At 42.3% G+C, this 23,828-nt stretch overlaps 4 protein-coding genes across 5 annotated transcripts; 2 read left to right on the top strand and 2 right to left on the bottom strand.

Moving 5' to 3' along the window:
* Window positions 1-508: 508 nt before the first annotated feature.
* On the bottom strand, window positions 509-4,647 carry psmc2 (proteasome 26S subunit, ATPase 2). The gene is made up of 12 exons (XM_079183499.1): window positions 4,493-4,647; window positions 4,151-4,188; window positions 3,970-4,051; window positions 3,694-3,793; window positions 3,261-3,392; window positions 3,094-3,166; window positions 2,801-2,896; window positions 2,479-2,643; window positions 2,276-2,363; window positions 1,698-1,900; window positions 1,448-1,544; window positions 509-789 (listed from the first exon to the last, which is right to left on the bottom strand). The coding sequence occupies exons 1-12, from the start codon at window positions 4,560-4,562 to the stop codon at window positions 632-634; spliced, it is 1,302 nt and encodes a 433-aa protein (XP_079039625.1). The 5' UTR covers window positions 4,563-4,647; the 3' UTR covers window positions 509-631.
* A 274-nt stretch (window positions 4,648-4,921) lies between these two features.
* On the top strand, window positions 4,922-13,280 carry dnajc2 (DnaJ (Hsp40) homolog, subfamily C, member 2). Its single transcript, XM_079184203.1, has 16 exons — window positions 4,922-5,091; window positions 6,077-6,267; window positions 7,603-7,678; window positions 7,773-7,871; window positions 7,963-8,185; window positions 8,281-8,346; window positions 8,426-8,517; window positions 8,664-8,785; window positions 9,640-9,789; window positions 9,879-9,967; window positions 10,870-10,939; window positions 11,055-11,236; window positions 12,369-12,469; window positions 12,684-12,794; window positions 12,870-13,030; window positions 13,134-13,280. Exons 1-16 carry the CDS (start codon window positions 5,037-5,039, stop codon window positions 13,197-13,199), a joined length of 1,854 nt encoding a protein of 617 aa, XP_079040329.1. The 5' UTR covers window positions 4,922-5,036; the 3' UTR covers window positions 13,200-13,280.
* pmpcb (peptidase, mitochondrial processing subunit beta) lies at window positions 13,222-19,074 on the bottom strand. The gene is made up of 13 exons (XM_079184205.1): window positions 18,955-19,074; window positions 18,484-18,621; window positions 17,845-17,931; window positions 17,505-17,634; window positions 16,669-16,867; window positions 16,498-16,577; window positions 15,969-16,081; window positions 15,448-15,591; window positions 14,383-14,543; window positions 14,191-14,276; window positions 13,885-13,973; window positions 13,533-13,608; window positions 13,222-13,416 (listed from the first exon to the last, which is right to left on the bottom strand). Exons 1-13 carry the CDS (start codon window positions 19,036-19,038, stop codon window positions 13,352-13,354), a joined length of 1,452 nt encoding a protein of 483 aa, XP_079040331.1. The 5' UTR covers window positions 19,039-19,074; the 3' UTR covers window positions 13,222-13,351.
* A 362-nt stretch (window positions 19,075-19,436) lies between these two features.
* Window positions 19,437-21,326, top strand: phax (phosphorylated adaptor for RNA export). 2 transcript variants are annotated; one of them, XM_079183479.1, is made up of 2 exons: window positions 19,437-19,484; window positions 19,754-21,326. In XM_079183479.1, exon 2 carries the CDS (start codon window positions 19,761-19,763, stop codon window positions 20,991-20,993), a length of 1,233 nt encoding a protein of 410 aa, XP_079039605.1. In that variant the 5' UTR covers window positions 19,437-19,484; window positions 19,754-19,760; the 3' UTR covers window positions 20,994-21,326. The 2 variants fall into 2 exon arrangements, with proteins under 2 accessions (XP_079039605.1, XP_079039604.1); XM_079183478.1 differs by having other exon boundaries at window positions 19,459-19,536.
* Window positions 21,327-23,828: the final 2,502 nt, after the last annotated feature.

Here is a 23,828-nt window from a genome sequence, read left to right as displayed (position 1 = left end):
TAAAACCATACCAATAGTTTTTTATTCTAGTTCTGTGTCTAAAAGGATTAAATGCTGGGATGGTTTGACTGGAGGAGTGTCCATACTTGGTACTGGCTCATTTGGGTCGATACACCCAGCCCTACTGGTAGCTGTTCCCTCTCATGAAGCACAGAGGAGCCTGACAACCTGAAATACAAGGTGGTTTTAAGAGGCTTGTATCTGATCAGAGATTCAGAACTCTAGTGTTTATGTAGTTGTGTTTAAATGACCACTGCTATGTTGGGATTGGTGTATTTAATAAATAAGCTGCTGTTGTCCAAATGACGTGTTAGAACAATTTACAGTTCATGGTAGAGACTTGAAGCTCTTTATAATGCTGGTATCAAATGTTACTGAGAAGTTGTCTTGATGGATTCATGAGAATATATTTTCAGCTGTAATTATGGAATTAAACCAGCAAAAGCGTCATTATCGGTCAATTTGCAGTGTCATGTTTGTTATAGTAACAATTTTACAACGTTTAGCAAATCACTGAGACTCGCATTTGGAATAAACTTTATTTTTAAGTGAACAAGAATGACAACAAAAAGGACTATTTTTTGACTCGACTGCTTCTTTTGTCGGTGGAACTCCTCACACACAAACACACTTAATTGTAGGTCATGTATCTGGGAGTGGCGCTGAACTTGGCGTAGGACTTGATGACCTTGTTGACGGCTTCCAGGAAGTCTTTCTCTGTAGCGATCTTTCTGCGAGCTCTGATGGCGAACATGCCGGCCTCTGTACACACACTGCGGATCTCGGCACCTGGCAGGAAACACACCAAATGTCATGTTCAGTCATTCGTGTCGCAAACACCCTCTGGATGTTAAGGTTTTGGATGAGATGTTTCTGTTTCTGTGATATAGTACAGCTAAAAAAATAAGTCTTCAGACCTCGACTTCATTACAACCAATACTTATGTGAGATACAATCTGTTGGGTTCATCTCCTTCCTCATCATTGTATGTGTGGTGAAAACCATGTAGTACCTTCAAAACATCAACTTTTCATGTCTTAATAAAAACGGAATTGGTAAAAATAGCAAAAGAGCAAATATTGAATATTCAAAGAAACATGTAATCCTTTGGCTGATCACTAAATTTGAAGGCATGTGGTTTTTCTTTGACAGCGACACAATGTTCTGGTGCACCCTTGTGGTCACGAGCAAGTGCTGCACTAGTGGACAAATATTTGAGGGCAAATTTGTGACCCATAGTAACTAGGAGTCAAAATTCAAAACGGTCAACAAACACCTGAGAAGATGAACAAAGTTCAGTGTTACAGTGACCCTGGGATGATGCTTTCAGAACAGGAAGCGAGGGAACGCTAGAGCTACAGGAAGATGCGGGGGAAGTCTAGAAGGAATGTGAGTATTTAAAAACAAAAGACTGAACAGGGATTGAACTCTGCAGTGTCAGTCTTACCGGTGCTGTTGGGACAGAGGCGAGCCAGCAGCTCAAAGCGAATGTCTCGCTCCACACTCATAGAGCGGGCGTGGATCTTGAAGATGTGCGTGCGACCCTGAAACACAATGCAAACCGGTGTGAGGCCAGGGGTTCATTACAGAAAAAAAACAGCTCCACAAAGTAGAGATGAGCAGACACAATCCAATGGCATGTTTTTATGGCTGATTAATGAGAATATAGCTGCGTGTTTTGTGAACGCTGAACTCACCTCCAGGTCAGGCAGGCTGAACTCGATCTTCCTGTCCAGACGTCCGGGTCTCATCAGGGCCGGGTCCAGGGTGTCCGGTCGGTTGGTGGCCATCAGCACTTTGATGTTGCCTCGGGGGTCGAAGCCGTCCAGCTGGTTGATGAGCTCCAGCATAGTCCTCTGGACCTCGTTGTCTCCGCCGGCGCCGTCATCAAAACGAGCGCCTGGCAGGTTCAAACAAAAGCATCCGTTTGTGTTAATGTGGACGATTGATCTGCTTAAATGTTGTGTAGGAATGTTCATTTTAGTTTCTTTACCACTTATAAAAAAGAACATTCAGTATTTCATAAAAGGAAACAATATTGTACATAGAGAATAAATGTTGCACCAAAACTGGCTAAAATTATTTTTTGAAGATTTGTTATGAATTATTTTAAGACAGAATTTTCAACTTCAATTAAAGATTAAAATGTCTACAGATGTTACCCTGATGTGAGCATGGTTTAAGCCATTTTGTAAGGATCACTACAGACATAAGTGAAAATGTACACTACAAAAAAAACTATTGTAAAAAGTACAGACAGTGAGGCGAGCATTACCTCCAATGGCATCAATTTCATCAAAGAAGATCAGACAAGCCTTCTTGGTCCTGGCCATCTCAAACAGTTCACGCACCATCCTGGCTCCCTACAAACAAAAAAGACAAATCCAAAAGTGAATGTTTACATCCATCAGGATTGATAGATCTAACAGCTGCTGTTCTCCTCCTGGTGACGTCTCTCCCGACTCTCCTCACACTCACCTCTCCCACGTACTTCTGCACCAGCTCGGAGCCGATGACTCTGATGAAGCAGGCGTCCGTCCGGTTGGCCACCGCGCGGGCGCACAGAGTCTTTCCTGTGCCAGGCGGCCCGAACAGCAGCACGCCTTTTGGTGGCTCGATACCCAGATTGACGAACCTCTCGGGCTGGTGGACAGAGGACAAACAGGATGATGGAAAAGTTTGTAAAATCACTCCACAACTGGTGAATGGACGGTTCATTTGAGTCTGGGTGGCTGTTGTGACTAGGAAAAGATCTGGCAGTGATTCCGTTGTGGGATTGTCTTCATTTGTGAACACTCACGTGGAGCAGGGGGGTCTCGACCACTTCTCTCAGCTTCTCAATTTGCTCCTTACACCCACCAACATCACTGTAGGTCACATCAGGCTTCTCCTCCACCTACAACACAAAACCTCTTTACTGCAGCTTATTCTGGAAATTGCAGAAGCCTATATTGCGATTGTTCATGTTATTTGAGTAAAGATGGAGTTTTTTTAAAGAATAAATTGTGACTATGTATAAAAAAGTCATAGATAAATGCATGGCTTAAGCGTTTCACAGATTTCTCTAAAAAGGGCCCTCGAGCAGATTCATACCTGCATCATGGTGACAGTTGGGTCAATCTTAGGAGGCAGAGGAATATGGATCTGATACTTGTTTCTGTCAACGCTGGGGGAAAAAGAGACACTAAATTTAGCAGATTGTTTCAATAATGTGTCTTTTAAATCATCTTCGAGAGATTAAAATAACACTTCTGCCTCACCCGACTCTCATGCCCTCCTCAATGTCCGTCGGGGCCACCTGGTCGCTCAGGTCCACCACAAACTTGGCAAACTGTTTGACGTTGATAATGTATTTGGGGTCCTCGGAGTCTGCGTTGATGATCTTTGTGCATCTGTTTGAATAATACAGACACATTTAGGACTACAAATTGGATATGCTATACAAATCCAAACATGAAAACAAAGAGGCATTTTGCACCAGAGGGGAACTTTGTAAAACATAGTTTACGGACTATCATTGGAGAATAAATCTCATTCTAATATTTTGACGGGAAGAATAAGACATGTTTTTTTCAGTGTAATGCAGTAGAAAAGCTAAGAAAATCACTGTTTTTTGCCACAATGGCATTATCTATTCAAACCCACTGTGGTTGTTTTTTGTATTATTTATACTGTCTGCTAAGTTTGCTTTACCTTGCAACCTGCAACGGCTGTTCACTCTGCAGAGTCTGTTTGTCGGCAGCCAGATCCCAGAGAGCTGGTGGGGCCAGGCCTGTGTCTGACTCCTTAATGCCTGTCAAAGCCAAGAAATACAACAGGAACTTCAAACACAACCTAGCAGCCATCCGCTCACAACATCTGAAGTCAGGGATTTACTGAGAAAACGTGATTAATGGCAACACATTTTCAACTCACATAAAGCACACGGCCTTGTGGTCATTAAAGCGTATATATGGTTTTATCACCCACCTGTCAGCTCGTTGATCTTTTTGAGCAGCTGCTGGATGTCATCTTCCACTTGTTTGATCTGTCTGGAGTAGGTGCTTTGACCCTGAAGATAAACAGCAAGCACCATATTAAGACGTAAGAATTAATAATAACCCAAATGTGACAGATTCCACAGGTTACTGGCGGCTCAGGCCGTACTTACATAGGTTTTCAACAGGGCAATGTCCCCTTCATCCAAAGCTGTGAAGAAGGAAACAACATGAATGAGTTTGCATTCTAACATTGTCATTGGACCCCTAGCACTGTTGTCGAACGCAGTTTATTAACCTCCATAACGTTTTAATATTTAACACATTGTATAGTAACGTTAACTGCTTTAACTGCAAATATCTCAAGTGTTACATTTGCCACACCACAACGGTTATCATGGCCATTGGTAAAAAAGTAGAGCTAACAAACAGCGCTAACGTTAGCTAAGTAGCTAGCTAATGTCGACGTTTCTTTTCAGTAAAGAACATTGATTTCCTATAATGTTTAGATATACATCTGATCGGTCCATCGTCCTTCTCCTTTTCCTTAGTCTTCCTTTGGTCGTCTCCCAAATAGTCCGGCATTTTAAATCTGGAGATAAACTGTTTATCACAAAAACACCGAGCTGCTTCGGCAGCTAAACTGTACAATTACACAGCAGCTTTGGTTTTCCGCTAGTCACCGGAAATACATGTCGGAATTCTTTTGAGGATGTACCACAAATTACAAAAAATATTTTTGTGTGTAATAAGCAATAGTCATACAATTAGAATTCTATATTGTAACTATTAACTCATTGCTGCAAATAAATATCGCAATGAGTGTGTTTCCATAGAAGACGCGCTGTTTCGTAAAACGCGTATGCGGAACTGCAAAAGCCAAGAGGCACAGTCACAACACGGAGTCGTTAACGGTGTAACAACGCAGCGCGTTTGCGGCACTTGGAGAGAGAGGCCCATGTGGTGTGTTAATGAGCGGGCCACAAACTTAAGCACTTTCAGAAACCTTTCGCTTGATAATTTTCGCACGTGAATGTTCTTGTAGTCCATTTTTCTAAGATGTTGTTAAAAGCGGTGGACGATGATGAAACGGTTGTCTTTACAACCACTACCGGTAAGCACTAAAAGAGGCCAGGGGGAAGTAGCTAGCTAAGCTACCAATGTTATATACGAAGACTATTGCTATACTCGTTAGCACGCAGCTAGAAAGCATACAGTAAGGACTAAGCTAATATTATCAGCTAGGTCCATTCAGAGCTCGGAAGAGTCCCTTTATTGTTAATAATGTATGTTCTCGGTTTATTCCAACTGTGTTTTTCCTGTGTTTCATAATGTTACCGAGCTGCTGCCCACTCATGGTTGCACTTGCTGCAGTGATTTTTTTTTAAGAGCTCTTTAATTAGCTGAACACTTGCTAGCTGGCAGCTCTTGATATTTAATACACTTTCACTTGGTTGATATTTCACTGGGCTTGTATGTGTCCGCATGCCAGCCATTAATTACCGGACTGTTGTATAATGTCTGAACACCTGTTGTACCTTCAGATAGTGTGACAGGTGACCATTGTTAATAATGACTAAAATAGATGTAGTTTCTTTTTTTTTTTAAAGGGATGGATTAAGCGTCCACCCCAAACCACAGTAAAACAGTTTGTGCTCAGCAGAGGCTGTTTAGCAGGAAACCGGAAATACAAACATATTCCTTGTAAAAGAATATAAATAAAATAAGCTCATTTGGGTCAACGGTGGTTTCCCCTTAATTTCTTTATATTTTGGGTGACTGATGGTTTATCAGGGATGTATTATCAGCATATATGATGGCCACTAAAGTATTATATTGTAGTAGGGAAATGCGTAGGAGTTGTTTGAGGTAATTTAAGAATAGTTTAGCTACTAGTTTGTGTACCAAAGAGTGTTAAGTCTTATTTTTCAACTGTAAAATGTCCTACTCATTTTACATATTTCAATTTCAAATCTTTAAAATAAAAATGTAAGGGATCTTTATGAGTTTATATAACAAAAAACGTCAAATATTGGTATTGGCCAAAAATAAAATCTAATATCCAGTGGGGCTTCTCACCTCTCTGTCCCCCCTCTCAGCCTCTGTGCAGATCCAGGTGGAACCTGTGGGCCGATGGTTCGAGGCCTACCTGAAGAGGAGGAGCAGGAATGCATCTGCCTCCTTCCAGGAGCTGGTGGAGGAACAGGAGTCCTCCGAGGAGTCAGATGATGAGGAGTTCCAGCTGCAGGAGTACCCGATGCTCCGAACACTTGACCCCAAAGACTGGAAGGTATCGGTCGAAATAAGAATATTACGTCACAGGAATGGAAGTCTCAGCTTTCTTTTTAGAGCTGATGTATCACCGTAGGAGACACTCATCAAACATCCGATTTTCAATGTCAGCCTGCAGTTTTAATTTGTTGGGGAAATGTCTTAATGTTAATTATTTATTCTCTGGTAATCACAGGTTTACGTCAGCTTTTCTCTGACTTAATCTTCCTGTCCTCTTGAATAAAATGGAGCAAAGAGAAATGTGTGACTGCTAATCCCTCTATTGTTTGATTGGGGAGCTTCAACAAATGCTGTGTAAAATCAGAAAATAGTGAAAGTTGTCCATCACAGGTCACAAAGTGGCATCTTCAAACTGCTTATTCTGTCTGCACAATAGCAAACCCAAACATATGCAATCAACAATAATATAAAACCGCAAAGAGGAATAAACCCTCACATCTGTGAGTAAATGTCATTTTAAAGCATCAAAATGGGAAATTATTCATTTATCAAAATGGTTGTTAATTTGACCAAAGGATTCTTTAACTGTTTGTTTCGGCACTAGCAAAAAGTAAGTCGGTTTAATTAATCCGTAACAACGGTGTTCATGACTTTAGCCGAGATATGATGCGGCCAAGTGGTGGGTGAAAAGAAGAGCTACTCGTGGTCGTACATCTGTTGAATCAAAGATAAAGTTCTGATCCATTTGAGTTATAAGATGGAATCCTTGACATCTGAATGAAACTGTGACTACTCTTTGTATTACGGAGTCAGCCTGAGATGGTTTACTCCTTCCTTCCTTCCTTCCTTCCTTCCTTCCTTCCTAAAGTTAAAACACAGAGCCAGCCTCTTTGGGTCCATCTCATTTCTGAGTTGAGGCGATGCAGCAACCTGAATTGTAGTCCCTTTGCTCTGTTGCATATAGAAACGTGTTTGAGGTAGTTTATATTTCAGCCATAGATGATAAAATTTCATCATTCTGACCTCAAAATTGTAATTTAAAAAAAATTATAAATGGCAGTAATTCTGTGATTCCAGCTTTTTAAATGTGAGGATTCTTTTAGTCTTTATGAGAGTAAACTGAATATCTTTGGCTTTTGGACTGAAGGCATCAGTGTGCTCCGAGAAATACATGACATTCTAAAGACCAAACAATCCAAGTAACGGATGATGACCATAGTTGCTAGCTGCAGCCCTGCGCTCATGAAGCACTTTCTGTGATATTTGATCAATATTTGTATTCCTGAGCTGGACACTCTTTCTGATAGTATGTGAGAAACCTTTCATATGCTTTAGAGTTCCTTTATAGACTGCTTGTCATTTGAACTATTTCCTCTCTTGACTTGTTTGTCAGAATCAAGATCACTACTCTGTCCTCGGGCTCCCACACTTGAGGTACAAAGCCACACAGAAGCAGATCAAAGCTGCCCGTGAGTACATTTCTTTCCTCCTGCTTGTGTGGTTTATTTCTCAGGATGGTGGAAATGACTAATCCTGGTCTGGTTCGCTGCTGTTTCCCAACAGACAAAGGGATCGTGTTGAAGCACCATCCTGACAAGAGAAAAGCTGCAGGAGAGCAGATCGTAGAGGGAGACAACGACTACTTCACCTGCATAACTAAAGGTAAAGCACAGCCTCTCGTTATCAGCGCTAATGTTATTACTGGAGGGCCCTGAACTCACTGTCCAGCTTTCTGTCGTTGTGTGAACCTCAGCTGTAGAAACCCTGTCGGACCCTGTGAAGAGGAGAGCCTTCGACAGTGTCGACCCCACCTTTGACAACGCCGTGCCATCAAAGAACGAAGGCAAAGATAACTTTTGGGAGGTGTTTTCTCCCGTGTTTGAGAGGAATGCCAGGTGGTCTTCCAAAAAGCACGTGCCCAAACTCGGAACTATGGAGTCCTCCTTCGAAGACGTCGACAATTTTTACTCTTTTTGGTAAAAAGCAAGAATAGTTGATTTGATTAGAGGGATCTTAGTGATTGGCTGGTGTCAGAAAAGTTTTTTAACTTGTTGGTTATTTTTTGTTAAAGGTACAACTTTGATTCATGGAGGGAGTTCTCATACCTGGACGAAGAGGAGAAGGAAAAGGCTGAATGGTTAGTGTGTTTCTTCCATCTGCTGCACTGTGTTCATAGCTTTAGTCTCTGGCTGACATGTTTTCACTTTGTCATTCAGTCGAGATGAGAGGAGATGGATCGAAAAGCAGAATCGAGCCTCCAGAGCTCAGAGGAAGAAGGAGGAGATGAACAGAATGCGAACACTAGTTGGTACAGTTCCCTCGGCCAGCACACTGCAAGATGAATGAAACGCATTCAAAATATCCTAACGCTATATCGGGCTATTCAATGTTCTGTAAAATAACCGGCATCAAAAAATATCACTGAGACTGATGAGTTGTATTGCCTCACTGCAGATACCGCCTACAATGGTGACCCTAGAATAAAGAAATTCAAAGAAGAAGAAAAGGCCAGGAAGGAGTCTGAGAAGAAGGCGAAAGTGGAAGCCAAGAAGAGGGAGCAGGAGGAGAAGGAGCGAGTAAGTCTCATTCAGTCATCCTAAACACCGTCTGTAGGAGGTAAATAAATGTGTTAGTCCGCTTCTCAACACTTTGATTTCCCCATCATTAACCTCAATCCCAACTCCATCGGTCCTACTGAAGACATAAATCAGCTCAGTAATATATACTCATTAAAAAAGAAAAGTAGTCATTTTCTAAAACAGCTGGTCAGAGTGCACTATTTTCAGCGGTGGATCGATCCAGTTTGGTGCTCTATGACAGATTTGACTATGATCGTCTAATTAATTAGTTTAATTTCTTCCATAGTCTTTTATCTAAACTATCTGCAGTACATCTTTCAGCCACACGGGGGAGCCTGAATGTTGCTCTTGTTCTGATGATTGCAGGATGCTTAGAACTGAATCTAATATGAAAAGTTAGAGTACATTCTGCTTGTTTTACCGATGAGGGTGTTGACTCCACTTTAATGCATTTATTTTGTTTCATATATGAAGTATTTAACATGTATGTTTTTATCAAACATAAATCTCTTCAAAGGGCTGGTTCACCTATTGAAGATGTTATCAGGGGATGAGGAAATGATCAGGAATGTTCATTTATGAACAAATTCCCTCTTATGATTTAGAGATTAGGTCTGCTGTGAATTGGAAGTAAAAATGTTCCAATAGAATTACTGTGACACCTAAATGGAACAAAGTGGTCATTAATATTAGAATGTGTGCAGGGAGAATCAGGTAATGTCCTAGACAGACTGCTTAACCACCATCAGCTTCTCACCAGTAGACATCACTCTTCTGTTCAGGTTTGCTTTTGAAATGATTTTGTCCCTTTTTGCAGAAGCTCATCAGTCAGTTTCCTGTGTGTTTTACAGGCCCGGCAGGCAGAGCTGGATGCTGCTCGTTTTGCAAAGGAGAAGGAGGAAGAGGAGGCCAAGCAGGTGGCTCAGCAGGCCAAGAAAGAGAAGGAGATCCAGAAGAAGGCTATCAAGAAGGAGAGGCAGAAACTCAGGACCACCTGCAAGGTGGATTCTAATAGGAAGAGTGCTGTCTGACAGTTGAGACCTGCATTAGTCTTAGTGCTGAAGTTAAAGTTGTTTTTCTCCCTCCACAGAACTGGAACTACTTTGCTGACAATGAGGCTGAGAATGTGAAAATGATGGAGGAAGTGGAGAAGCTCTGCGATCGTCTGGAGCTGACAAGGTACAGTCAACTACAAGATCACCACTCGGATGAAGTTTAATGCTTGCAAACTTGTTTTGACACATTTCTGATACACCAGCATCAACAGCTGATTGTATACAGTGACATGGCTGTGGACTAACAGAATCCAGTCATACCCAATTCAAAGACTGCTTAGGTATGCAGAAATATTCAAACACTGTTTTAGAATAGCCAGAAAACTTCACGTGATTATCAAGTTGGATTTCTGTAAAGGGAGACTCATTGGGACCCGTAGAATCCCGTTTCATTCACATATGTTGAGGTGAATACAGCACGACACGGTACCAATGAGTCATGAAGGCCACTGACATTTATTACATATATTTATTTTTGATTATTTTGAACACTTAATTTACAAATTCTCCAACAATATAAACTAACAACGTAAATATATATTACCTGTCCGAAAAGAAGCGTAGCTTTCCAATAAGTCATGTAATGGATTGTGATCAATCTGTAAAGCTCCAAAGATATTAATCTGTCTGTTCTAAATTCATCTCGACAGTCAGTGAAATCGTCTAACCTTTCAGTAAAGACAAAGTAAAGGCCTGTCATTTGAAAAGTTATTACTGATTTATATTAAAGGATACCGTTTGCAATCTTTTTTTCTTGGAAATGTACTATATATATATTTCTTCTGCCTGTGTAGCTCTGTATTGTATGTATTGTATTTTACTTGATATAAAATAGTAATTTTCTTTTTGCAGGTATTTGTTGTATCTGTATGATTTAGTTTCTGTTTCATTGGACAGTTTTTGCTGTACAATGTTTTTAATTAAAAACATTTTTGATTTGTCAAATCTTCTTCTTAATATACTATATTCCATTAATGGATGTGATGTAGGAGACGTGTAACCGTATTTTATGGCACTTGTTTCCAGCCTGCAGTCCCTGAATGACATCCTGGCCTCAGGCTCAAGAGAGGACAGCAAGGTAGCCGTGGATAAGCAGGTAAAAATGCACTTCTGTTTTTAAAGATCTTTTATTTGATAAGATACGCAGCGAAGACCACCAGGAGATAAGTGTCAGCTGATGTATGCAAACATGTTGACACTCCTCCCCTCAGGTGCAGGAGGTGAACGCCCAGCTGCAGAGGGAGAAGGAGGCCGAGGTCCAGATGAGGCAGGCGGCTCGCGGTGCTGAGCAGGCCAGTGGGGCAGGAGGAGCGGGGGGGAAGGGCTGGAACGAGGAGGACCTTCAGCTGCTCATCAAAGCGGTCAACCTGTTCCCTGCTGGGACCAATGCCAGGTAGACACAGTAGTGGTGTGAATCTGCTCTCACGTCATCCAAATCAGCAACAAGACACCAACCTGAACCATTATCCTCTCACTCCCTCCGTTAGCCTCTGTAGGCTATGTTGCTATACAAACACACATGTATTGGTGTTTTCTTTAACAATTTACTCTTTTCTTTGTGGCAAACTATACTTAAAACGTTTTTATGGCACTGTGCTGACTACTAGGGCTTCACGATTATGGCCAAAATCATAATCACGATTATTTTGATCAATATTGAGATCACGATTATTTGTCACGATTATTCATTAATTCTTTTCAGTGTTTACAGGTTTGGGGGGGGGGGGGCTACTCCAGGAGAGCGACTGTTGCATCGTGCGCGCGGATCGGGCCGGAACACCGCCGTGCGCGATACAGAGAGCAGGGGAATTGTAAACGCGCGACCATGTAGTGTCAGACGTGACATGCCAGCGTGTAAATAAATTAAGCACAAGTACTCGTCCTTCAAACTCCTGTCTCTCTGCTCTTCTACTTCTACTTGAGGCTGCCCCTGCAGGGTGCGCGCATATTACACCTCCCATCTCGTTCGCCCCCTGGTGGTTGGCTGACTGTTTGAGGAAGCGCTTGATTTGATATGTAGCAGAGCATTTTAAACGTCAATATCGCAGACGATCACGCTCATTTAATTGTGGCAGCTGTGATCGCGATTAAAATTAGATTATTTGTGCAGCCCTACTGACTACCATACTATAACTTACATGACTTAAACAATTGCATTTATTGTTTTTACAACATACTATAATATGGCCTTTTTATGACTTTCATAGTGATGTAAATACTTATCATAAATAAAATAGACGTATTGCAGGATTAGGAAGAGGTCAAAACCATCTGTTTAATGACCGACTAAGCTTCTTCTTCTCTTTGCTGATTCTGTCTCATCAGCCATAAAACCACTAAATATAATGTACCTGATCTGACACGAGGATATAGTCAATGTTATCGTTGAGTCTGTCATATAGTGGCGTCTGTATCAAATTGTGTCCATTTCAAAACCAGTTCAAATAAATTGTGTTAAGGAGAATTTACAAATGTTTGGTGCAATGGATGTCCTTGCTAATTCAAATTGATTTATTTCCTTTCAGATGGGAAGTTATTGCCAACTATATGAACCTCCACTCCACCAGTGGCATGAAGAGGACAGCCAAAGATGTCATCAACAAAGCCAAGAATCTACAGCGGCTCGGTGAGCTCAGATATGAAGAACACAGTAAACTAGCTTCAGGGTTCTACCATTCAGTCGAGTTATTAATGCTAATGCACCTGTAGATGGGGATGTATGGAATGCAGGCCGCATTCATGGCCATTCACAAATCAATATGAAATTGTGGATTTTTAATGGATCTTAAAACGTGTTGTATTTTTGGGTTACAATAGTTCTGTTCATGTCACCTCCACAGATCCAGGGCAGAAAGATGAGATAAACCGAAAAGCCTTCGAGAAGTTCAAGAAGGAACATTCTTGTGTTGCACCCACCATAGACAATGCTGTTCCCTCAGAGAGATTTGATGGTAAGTGGAGCTCTGATATAGACTCACAGGTCTACTGTAACAATGTGCCGCATTAACCCGCTGTGTGTGTCTCAGGCTCTGGTAGTGATGGGAACGCTGCCTCCTGGACCACTGAGCAACAGAAGCTTCTGGAACAAGCCCTGAAAACGTACCCAGTCAGCACACCGGAGAGGTGGGAGAAGATTGCTGCTGCAGTCCCAGGACGGAGTAAGAAAGACTGTATGAAGAGGTACAAGGTAAGTTTCCAGCCAACTCTAAACCGGAGGGATGTTATTGGGATGTTGCTGATATTTTGTTCCTTTAGGCTAAATGTAACACCTTTCCCTGTTTCCCTGACAGGAACTGGTGGAGATGGTTAAAGCCAAGAAAGCGGCACAGGGAGTTGCAGGAAAGAGTAAAAAATGACAAGAACCACAAAGAATAGTATTCGTGTTATTTTAACATTATTGTGTTCTTTATTTTATAATAAAAATTAAAGGAGGAAAAATACTATGATTGATAATTCAATTTGTTTATTTCTGTACAGTTTGAGTCATTTATCGTCAGTGCTGGTTTGTTCATGTTCTCATCCAGAACATTCCGCTGCGGATCTGGTTGTAGTCTGGCAGCTGTTCAATTGGACCTGAGAAGAAAAGTTGAGGAATTTACAGTTTATTACATTTATGTAACTGTTCTCATTCAAAGTGAGTGCTGCAATATTACAGAAAATCCAATTAGGACAAATGGCAACAGACATACCAACTGCTGCGATGGCAGGAGCCTTGTTGTAGATGTATTTGGTACACACGTCCTTAATGGTCGTAGCATCAATAGCCTGAGGCAGGAAGAAAAAAACAGCGCTAGATTGTGCTTTTCTTTCACAATTTCCCATGTATCAACATATGTCGTAGGCCATAACATCAACAGTGAAGAAACAAAGTGATTTATCATAAATTAGTCTATTTTCGTCCCATCAATATCCCTCAGCCTCTTAATCTGACATAATTACAGCCTGATTTGAGAAGCCTAATACCATTTGGAAACATTACAGGTAGTCTCCTTGAAAGCCCTTAAATTAGAGCCTCTGTATGTTCCAAGTGTATCCACTCACATCAATTCTGGCCTCCAGCTCATGCAGAGGGATCCTACGACTGTAGCACAGTATCTGTCTGCCGATGTCCTCACAGATCGGAGTGGATCCTGGAGTCAATAAATGCGTTTATGGCATATGACAGATCTCAAACTAGAATTACCACCTTGCAGTTGCATCCATGTCATTTCTATCATATTTGTGTGGCATTGTCATAATTAGGATATTCATTCTTGAGTTATGGACAAAATGGTGTGTTGGCACAGTGACCTTTGACCACCATAATCAAACCGGTTCATCATTGAGTCCAAGTGGATGTTTGTTTACCATCCAGATGCAGGAGCATGTTTGTCTTGAGCAGGTTTTTGGCCCGTGCCACCTCGCTCTCCGTCACACTCGTGCAAAGAGACATCCTAACGGAGCAACAAGATTCATCCCGTTTTATATTTAGACCTGCGAGTAAACAAACTAAGTGTTCATTGTTTAAAAAGGTACCATTACATCTGTGTGTGTACTCACCATTCCATCTGAGTGTAATGCATCATGTCATCGATGGTGCCGGGCTCACACACCATGTAGAGCCCCCACAGGCCTGTGTCTGTGTAGCAGGTGTTGAAGGACTGGAAGCTGTGGCACAGATTCCCCTGACAGGCCATCTGAGCCAGTTTACTGGACAGATTCTGGGTTCACAAAGGACACAAGCAGACAGGCCTGGTTACAAGGTGGGAAGCCCAACCATACGGGTGAGTGTGACAGACTATAAATATGATGGGACAGCACTTTGTTGCAACATATCACGTTACCCTGACAACAGCAAAAAATACTCCCTGATTTGAAAGTCTTCCAGGCTCTTTCCTCACAAGATGAGGTCATTTCATGTTTCTGAGTAAATGTAATATGACAGGCTGAACACACGTGAGCCGTCTTTGTTTATGTCTATGCGTCACATTGAATTGTGGGTAATTCCCTTGGGCAAAGTCTGCATCTAATGTTTACCTACAGTGTTCATAAAGGGCTCAAAAGGTCTGCCAGAGAGCCTCAAACACGACTGTTTGACAGCGGAACTAAACCCTCACGGACTTTATGGGCGCACACCTCAAAGTCTGGAGATTGGGCCAGAAAGGATATGGGTCAAAATGATAACATTTTTAATTGTGATCATGTGTTAACCATTTTGCTTTTAGAAATTGCTAAATCATTTTATCGCCTTAAGAAAAAAACATTCACATTCTGGTGATCAACACATCTTTGCCACAATCAGAGTACGGCTACAGTCACACGACGGCAGCGATTTCAAACTCCTACAACGAAGGCAATGATGAAGAACTTCATGTTCTTTCAACCAAATTGTTGGAACAGTGGAGAGAAGTTGGTTCTGGTGAATCAGGCTGTGCCTGTTTTATGGCTGACAATTCTAACCACAAAAGGATCAAACCCTAAAACATTTGCACACGTCACTAAATCTCGTTTATCACGACGACATTTAGCAAGCTGTATTGAAGTCTTGTGCAGCTTGGTGTAATTAATACAAACTAAAGTAAATTGGAGTTGGGTCATCTTCACTGAGGTTTCATCAGTACTCACCACACCGCCACCAAACGAGCGGTCCCAGTTTCCTATCAGTGTATTGGCCACCATGAGGGGGATGGTGTCGGGGTGTGACCATCCAACCGCCTCCACTGCAATGGCGATATGAGCCAGAGGCATCTTGTCGTCACGCACACGGATCTGAAGAGACAGAACACATTCACTCACAAACGCCGTCAGTAACACGGTTCGATTCTAACATTTCTTAGAAATAAACAGTTGTCAGTGTTCTTGGTTTTTATTTATATGGGAAATATTAAGTGTTAATAATAAAGCACTTTCAAGATACTCAAAGATGGGGGTTAAGGCACTGACCATGAACCTCAACACCCCTGGTTCAAGCTCTGTTTGGGACCTTTTTGCATGACCTCCTTGGCCCTGTCATCTCTCTACTATCTCTATCTAATAAAGGCAGAAAATACCCCCCAATAAAATGTAATAATAAAACAATGACAAAATGAAATACATTTTTAAGAAAAAGAGAAAACTCAAAAAACAAATGAAGACTTCAACCTTACCTCACTTCCTGTGAAGTTGCATGGAGGAAGTGCCGGGGCTTCACCTTTATATCTGCCAGGAAGTTTTCCAAAATGATACTTGGCCAAATCATTGAGCTCATTGTGTGAAACCCCTGATGAAAAACACATCACAAGGTCTTTAAGATCACAACGACCTCGAGGTGTATTTTACCCTGGTATGAATACATGACTTCAGTCGGGTGTGAGTTATGAACAATCAGCAGTAATATCACAAATAAAGAAAACACCCCAAAGAACAAGACTCAATGACTACATTACACACACTGTCTGTGCACTTTGTTTGATGTTTTCTACTTTTTGCACTGTTGTCTGTTTAATGTTGTGCAACATACTCTGGTAAAATAAACGGTTCTGATTCAACATGAGCCTAATACTCCCCAGTAGTGTGAAATACATAAAGTGACAGATTCTGTTAATAATATCCCAGAAACAATGGGGATTTGTGGTTTTATATTGAACTAAAATGTGAACTTATAACCAAACACGTGAGGAGAGAAACAGCTCTGACCTCCAGCAGCAGCCAGCACGATTCTGGGGCCTTTGTAGTGAGTAGTGATGTACTCCACCAGGTCACCTCTGTTGATCGTTCTGCAATCAAATACAGCAGGAAAAACCATGTTACATTGAGAGATCACGTGTTCTGGAGAGCAAGGCATTTGAAATGAACGTTTGCTCTTACTTGATGTTCTCGCTGGGGCCCAGGATGGTCCTGCCCAGAGCTGTGGACTGGTACGCAGTAGCGTGCAGGTAGTCAAACACCACTTCCTGCAGATTGGTCTCTACTTCCTGCATCTCTCTGAGGATCACCCCTCGCTCCCTCTCGATCTCTGCTTCACCCAGTGTGCTGTTCTGGATGATGTCTGCCAGGATCTCCACAGCTTGGGAGAAAAGAAAACAGGAGCTTTTTATTTGGACAAATGGAGCTGTCGTTTTTTCCATTACTCCAATAAATCGGTCTGTGCTCGGCGCACTGTAATTTCGTGTTTTGCTATATTGGCAGAATGCAATCAATTTTAATTGTTAGACTTTTTAAGAACCTTTAAATACATGGAACTTTCATTTTGTGTCGATTCTGGTGGACAACAGCGGTAGTGTTTCCATGAGCACCCTTGTGTCGTAAAGATCTGCAGCTGCCAGACTCCCTTTAGAAAACCTCCCATATTACTGCAGCATGGCCTGACAGGCCGCCTCGCTCAGTCCTGGTCTGAAGTCATTTCTGGTGACCTTGTACGCCAGAAATTGTTTGCGGGGAATCAGATCTAACAATCACTATCAAAATAGCCGGTGGTCTCGTATGCTTCTGTAGGTCAAATAGAGGCATCAGAGATTGTTTCATAACTAGTTTATAGTTCCTTGAAGTAGCTTTAAGTTATAAAAAATAACCAACTCCATCAATAAATAACTGAATCGACTTTGATGACATAGTTGAAGTTATTTAGTGATTTCTTCAGGACGTGACCTATCCTTATGGTCATCGCTACATGTCAGTGGGGCCTTAATCTCACTGCTCTGTACCTCGTGGAAGATCTTTAGAGAAAGCTTTGGCGTAATACACAGTTTGCTCTCGGGACGTGTAGGCGTTCAGGTGAGCCCCCATGTTCTCAATCTCCAACTCCAGATCCAGCTGGGAGCGCTTCCTGGTGCCCTGTCACACACAAGCAGAGGGAGTGGAAAACAAGACATATCATTTATCATGACCATTACATTTATGCAATTATGTTTGCGTTATGTCAACTTAAACAATTCCACTGTGTCTTTTTTTTCATTTCTTCTTTATAATTGTTGCAAATAAGAAACAATAGAAGACAAACCAGTAGGTCCAGTTAAACGCTGCGCTGCACTGTTACCATCTCACCTTAAATGCCATATGTTCCAGGAAGTGTGCGGTGCCATTATTTCTCTCATTCTCGTAGCGACTGCCGGCGTCTATCCAGAGGCCCACCTGGACAGAGTCAGTCATGAATATCCACAGATTAATATCTACACACTCTCTTCGGCTGCTGTACCACAACTTCAGACTGAGATGAGGCCGTCTTCTGTAATGACGGAGCTCAACTCTTTATTAGCTTTGGGATAAACCCTTAAAATTAGCCGACTTGTGGCCTTGAGATGCTTAGCTACAATATTTTGAAAAAAAACCACTGAGCTCTTTTATATTTCTGGTTGAGTAACAATATTGCCAAAATTTGCAACTCATCATTGGTGACTAATTACAAATGTAAGAGGAATCACCAGCTAAAAGGTGCAAACAATGTTGTCCTTTACATTACAGTATGGAAGCAAGACCAGGTTTAGTCTTTTGATTTGTTCCTCTAAAAACAAAAACAAATAATTGTGTCTTGAATTTTGTTATTATTGTTTGGGCATGAGAGGGTAAATAAAAGCATTTAATATGATTTATGCATTTTTCGATATTATTATTATAAATACATAAAGGTAGCACGTAAACAGCAATCCTCGGTGTGTGTGTTTATCAAGGTAACTTGTGTCTTACCGTGCAGGTGGTAAGCCCAGCGTCCTCAGAAGACACTCGGAGTCCGTTATCTAAAGTGGTCACTTTGGTTTCAGGAACATTGAGAGCCACATGCTGAGCGGCCTGAGTAGCCAATAGTCGGTGCGGTCCAGCTGTGAGCTGCAGGACACACGGAAATTAACAGTCATGATGATATTGCAAATGTAGGACAGTGACGTCAGCTATCACGGGCCAAATACCGCGAGCATGAATTCAACTAACCTATTCAAAACCTATGTCGTAGTTTTACTGTGCTACACTGGTCAAACTTCGGATATTACTTTTAAGAATTCATCCCGCAATAGCCCAGGATGTAGCAGCTGTTAGCTAACTTGTTAGCAAACACTGAGCCTGACCGGCCATGCCGAGGGGGTTTCCTCCGTTTAACTGTGCAGTGATAACTGTCGAGAAAGTGCTGTAGCACAAACAAGCCCGTTAACACATACTTCTTACCCTGCTTAAATAATTTGTCTTCAGTAAATGTCTTTGAAGTAGATATTTCCCAGCAGACGTGAGGCGCTGTAAGGACGCCGCCATATTGTTTATTTGTCACACTGCGCAAGCGCCGTCTTCAATGACGCAATCATACGCAAGATCTGCCGGAGATAGCGATATAGTTTTATAAAGAAAATAAAAGCCAGAAGGCTATTCAAAATACCATAGATAAAAGTAATCCTACAAAAGTTATAATAACAATTTGAATTGCGGAGTAACAACATGTAATTACGGTGCATGACAAAGATCTAAGAGGGCACATTTACATTCTACCAATAAATAGATGCTCTTTGACTTCTATTCTCTATTTTTACTTCTATATTCACAAAATGTACTTGACTTTGTTGGTGTTGTTTGAAGAAAGTGACTCGGTGGTCAGGTTTATTTTGAAAGGGTCGGACAGTAGGAAGGCGGAAGTGTAGCTTTAGCCCAGCGCGAATTCTCTCCAGCCGGTCTCAAGATTGTCAACCTCATCATAGCTGTTCACAGTGAGTGGAAGAGCCAAGCGAGGCTGAAGTACAATTTCATGCAAAGCACAGAGTCAGTTAACGTTACCACCTAACGTGTCACATATGTGAATGCATTTCTGTTTTAACCGAGAGCAGTTTGATTATTTGTCGGGTTTAATATTAAGTTCCGTAGCATCGCTAGCCTCCAACTAATGGTTGTGTTAGCTATTGTTGCTAATTCGTAGCCTAAACTTTAGCTGATGCATTAAACCAGCAGTCAAAGCAATTATCTTTGGTGTTGCTTCCAGAAAAGAAATGGCTGGTGGCGGAGATCTAATGGAAGGTGATCTGGAAGATGGGGAGATTTCCGAGTCCAGCTCGGAAACTGAGATGGGAACCGCCGCTGCAGCGCAAGCTCGACCCCAGGTTCCTCCAGCTTTCAGCGGCCAGTCCTTCCACGACAGAGCCGCTGCCCAGCATTCTGCCGCTGCCTACCGCAGCACTGGTAGGACGGTGGAGTCCAGCGACAGTGACCCAGACTCGTCGGACGAGGAGGCGACTGTTTGGCGCCGGAAGCGGCACAAAGTATCCAATGTCCCCCAGCGGCCTGCCTGCACCACTCGGTCGGAGCCGACCCGCATGCCCGTCCCCGGCGCGCCTGGAGGCCGCAAGGTGAACAACATTTGGGGCTCTGTGGTCCAGGAGCAGTGCCAGGATGCCGTCGCTGCAGAGCTGGGCATATTTGGCATGGAAGGTGAAGTGAGCATGTCCAGCAGAAACGTGGAGACGTATAACTTTGTTCTGGCCCGTAAGATAATGGAGAAGGAGAGGGAGCAGGAGAGACAGGCGAATAATGATGGAGAAGTGAGCATGCTGGACGCTCAGCTGGAGGAGTACATGAAGGACCGGGACTCGGAGGAGAGGGCAGGAGCTGATGCCAAGAGGAAGAGGCCAGCTAAAGAGAGACTGGGCCCCAGGGCGGAGATGGACATCAAGGGCTGGTATGAGATCACAGAGGACGACCCCGAAGATAAGGTGACGGACGAGATAGCACACAGGCTGCAAGAGCCAAAGAAAGACCTGATAGAGCGCATTGTCAAAATCATCGGAAAGAAAAAAGCCATAGAGCTGCTCGGAGAGACGGCCACACTGGAGGAAAGCGGCGGTGTATACACCATGGACGGCAGCAGGCGAAGGACGCCTGGTGGAGTGTATCTCAATCTGCTGAAGAACACACCCAGCATCAGCAAGTCCCAGGTCAGGAAGATATTTTCGGAGGAGTACCAGAAAGAGTACAAGAGCAAGAAGGCCGCCCAGAAGAGGAGGCGGCACATGGTGACCAAGAAGATGAAGCAGGCCATCGGCACACTGAACCTGCAGGAGCACGATGATGTCTCCAGGGAGACTTTTGCCAGTGACACTAATGAGGCCTTGGAGTCATTAGAGGACGCTGCTGAAGAGGAAGAGGAGGGTCAGGAGGAAGCTGCTGTGGGCACTGAGGAGATGGCAGCGGTGGTCTACAACTCTGCAGACCTGGAGGTCTTTTGAGGGATGCCTGCTGTCTGAACTCTGGGAGGTTTGAACAAGGACATTTAGGATTAAAAGTACAACACCACACTGCATAAGTATATTCTCTACCGAGTACAGAATCTCACCGGAGTGTCCTTTTTTCTTTTTTTTCTCCACAGCAATAAAAGGACAGCTTATGTTAAAAGTAATATTGGTTTTGTTTGGTACAGCGTGGATTTGTAGATTTCAGCACATGTAAACAGTGATTTGAGATACAAATGTTGTTTGCCATTCAATCAAGTTGTTACTAATCAAAAATTGTATTAAAATAATGTGTGTGCAACATAAATAAAGGTGACTCCATTACAATTACCTCAAATTCCAATGATTGATCACTGGGTTTTTTCAATGCCGCTCACTGTAGAATAATTCCAGAAGCATTGTGATACAGAATCAGTCCCTGAAGGCTCAGTGTTTCAGCAGTTCAGGATGGTTGTGCTGAGGAGGTTTGTCCACTAGATGGCAGACACACACTATCACGTGGACCAAATGCCTGATGTTTAGATAAAGTATTGATCCCATACAAGTAAACGAAAGGATACAATACAAGAAGTAGTTTAATCTGTTAGTAAATGCACTGTATACCAGAAGAAGCGTGTGATGCATGTACTGTGATATCAAAATCAATTCAGAAATTAAGCCACATAAGAAAGTAAACTTACAAAAACATCACTTAAAGTTCCATTGGGTAGAATGTAGGGGGATCTTTTATCAGAAATGGAATACTTTATTGATAACTATGTTTTCATTTTGAGGATATTCACCTTAAATTAAGAATGGTGTTCTAATGAGTTTAGAATGAGCCCCTCATATCAGGGAGCGGGTCTTCACAGAGTCCACCATGTTGCACCGCTTTGTTTCTACGGTAGCCCAGAACGGACAAACCAAACACTGTTTACTGGGTTTGGTAGATTATCAAGAGAAACTGTGACTATAAATAAAGTGCAGTTGAAGATATTTCATAAAGTCTTTTAATTCTGTTACTGTGAGCACCATGAATACAATTCAAACCAATGACTGTTGGGCCGGAGGCAGCAAAACTTATGGCTAAAGAGAAGGCCAGCAGGTGGTGATGAGGTTTGTCATGTGTCCATATACTGTAGGTATATCCCCGTCCACTACTCAAACACTTGCATTGATCAAATTTACCAATTGCTCATAGAGTATTTTGTGCAATTCCAGTCACTTATCAGATGTGTTAAACTTCCACCAGTGGTTCTGGTTTAAGAAACGGGCTTTTCTAGGGGGAGACAGAACATGGCAGATTTGCAGTGTTGCTTCTTGTCTCCATCTTTTGGAATGTATTTATTCTTGCATTTACCAGACTTGACAAATGTGTGGCAGCAAATGTCTGATTATGGTGTGTGTGTACGTGGCTGTGGTGTTCTTTGATAAAACAAGGAGTCAAATATGGATGAACGTGTTTGTCCTTGATGGTATTCTGAAACGTGTCCGTGTTCCATTTAGAGAGGTCTGAAAACAACAAAACACTTTCCTGGCATGAACTGTCATTTTATTACTAATTATAAGGATAATTAAAACCAAGTTATTTTAGTTAGTTCATGAGAAATTGTGGAATTTCACTGTGCATAGATAAAAAGACTACATTAAGTTATGTTAGCTTAGCAACACGGCTCTTACCATCAAACGTTCTAGGAAAAAAGATAAAAATATACGAGAATGGCAGCTTTTCTAGTGCCTCAACGTCTCAGCATGGCGACGGCTGAGCTGGTGGCTCGCAGCTAACAGTGCAAACAGCGCTAACAGTGCTTGCAGAGCTAACAATGTTTATACGACAGAACTATGCTTCCGCCGACGCTGTTATCAGCTGTAACCGCCAGCACCAGTGGGGCACGCTCACATGCACTAAAAGCACATATCAACGAAGAACTACGTTCGTCTATGTCAACAAAGCCAGGAGAAGCTCGGATAACAACACACAGAGAAGAGTGACTTCATTCTCTGCTCGGCGAGACGTTAATCCACTATATCTTTACATAGATGATAGTTGGTTGCGGCTAAATTAATGCTCTGTCGTTTAAAGTACCGTTAAAACTGTATCAATACATTTTTTTGGGCACAGAGAAACATGTAAACACAACATGTGACATAACACCCTATACAGTTGTTGCGGCTGACGTGTTAGCAAACAGTTACGTATTTGGACTCGTGTTTCTGGAGACCTGATGAAATATTGTCCAACATTCACTCTCTTGTTTGGTCTCAACCAACTCCTGAGAAAATGAACTGGGACTTAGGCTTCTAAACATTAGACTTTCTTCGCCAGCTAGTTGCTAACATTGTCTTTCTTTTCTTTGGTGCTGGGCAGACAGCATACAATGGGCTTGTCAGAACTTGCTTTTTGCTGAAAACAGGGTCAATGAAAGCCGAGTGAAATCTCAAAGAACGAGCTTTCTGGCGTTTTGTCACTACTGGGTATCTTTCCCATTACACACAATTATGTGTGGAGTTATGTGATCCTTTGTAAAAAAATATGGATAAGTGCAGTTTTCATGTTCCATGCACACCAGGAATAGTAAACTAGTATACGGTCTAACACCCAATATTTGCTCTACAAATTAAGTTTTTACTTGAGCTAAACAGACCTCTGTAAACAACCCCCCCCCCCCCCCCCCCCCCACCCCCACACACACACACACTAAAGCAGCTGCATCTAAATCAAAGTAAAAGTACACAGTCTCCTCACACAGCTCCGGGGTAGAATGAAAGCCTTTAATGGTGGTGGTGGATCTGTCAGCCGGAGCGCCTTGGAAATCATTATCTCTGCTCATGGCTGCCACATGAAAGGCCCGG

The sequence above is a fragment of the Pholis gunnellus genome (assembly GCF_910591455.1).
Source record: "Pholis gunnellus genome assembly, chromosome: 22".
Classification (NCBI taxonomy): Eukaryota; Metazoa; Chordata; class Actinopteri; order Perciformes; family Pholidae; genus Pholis; species Pholis gunnellus.
The sequence above is the reverse complement of the archived record's forward strand: the minus strand, read 5'-3'. Positions and strand labels throughout refer to the sequence as shown.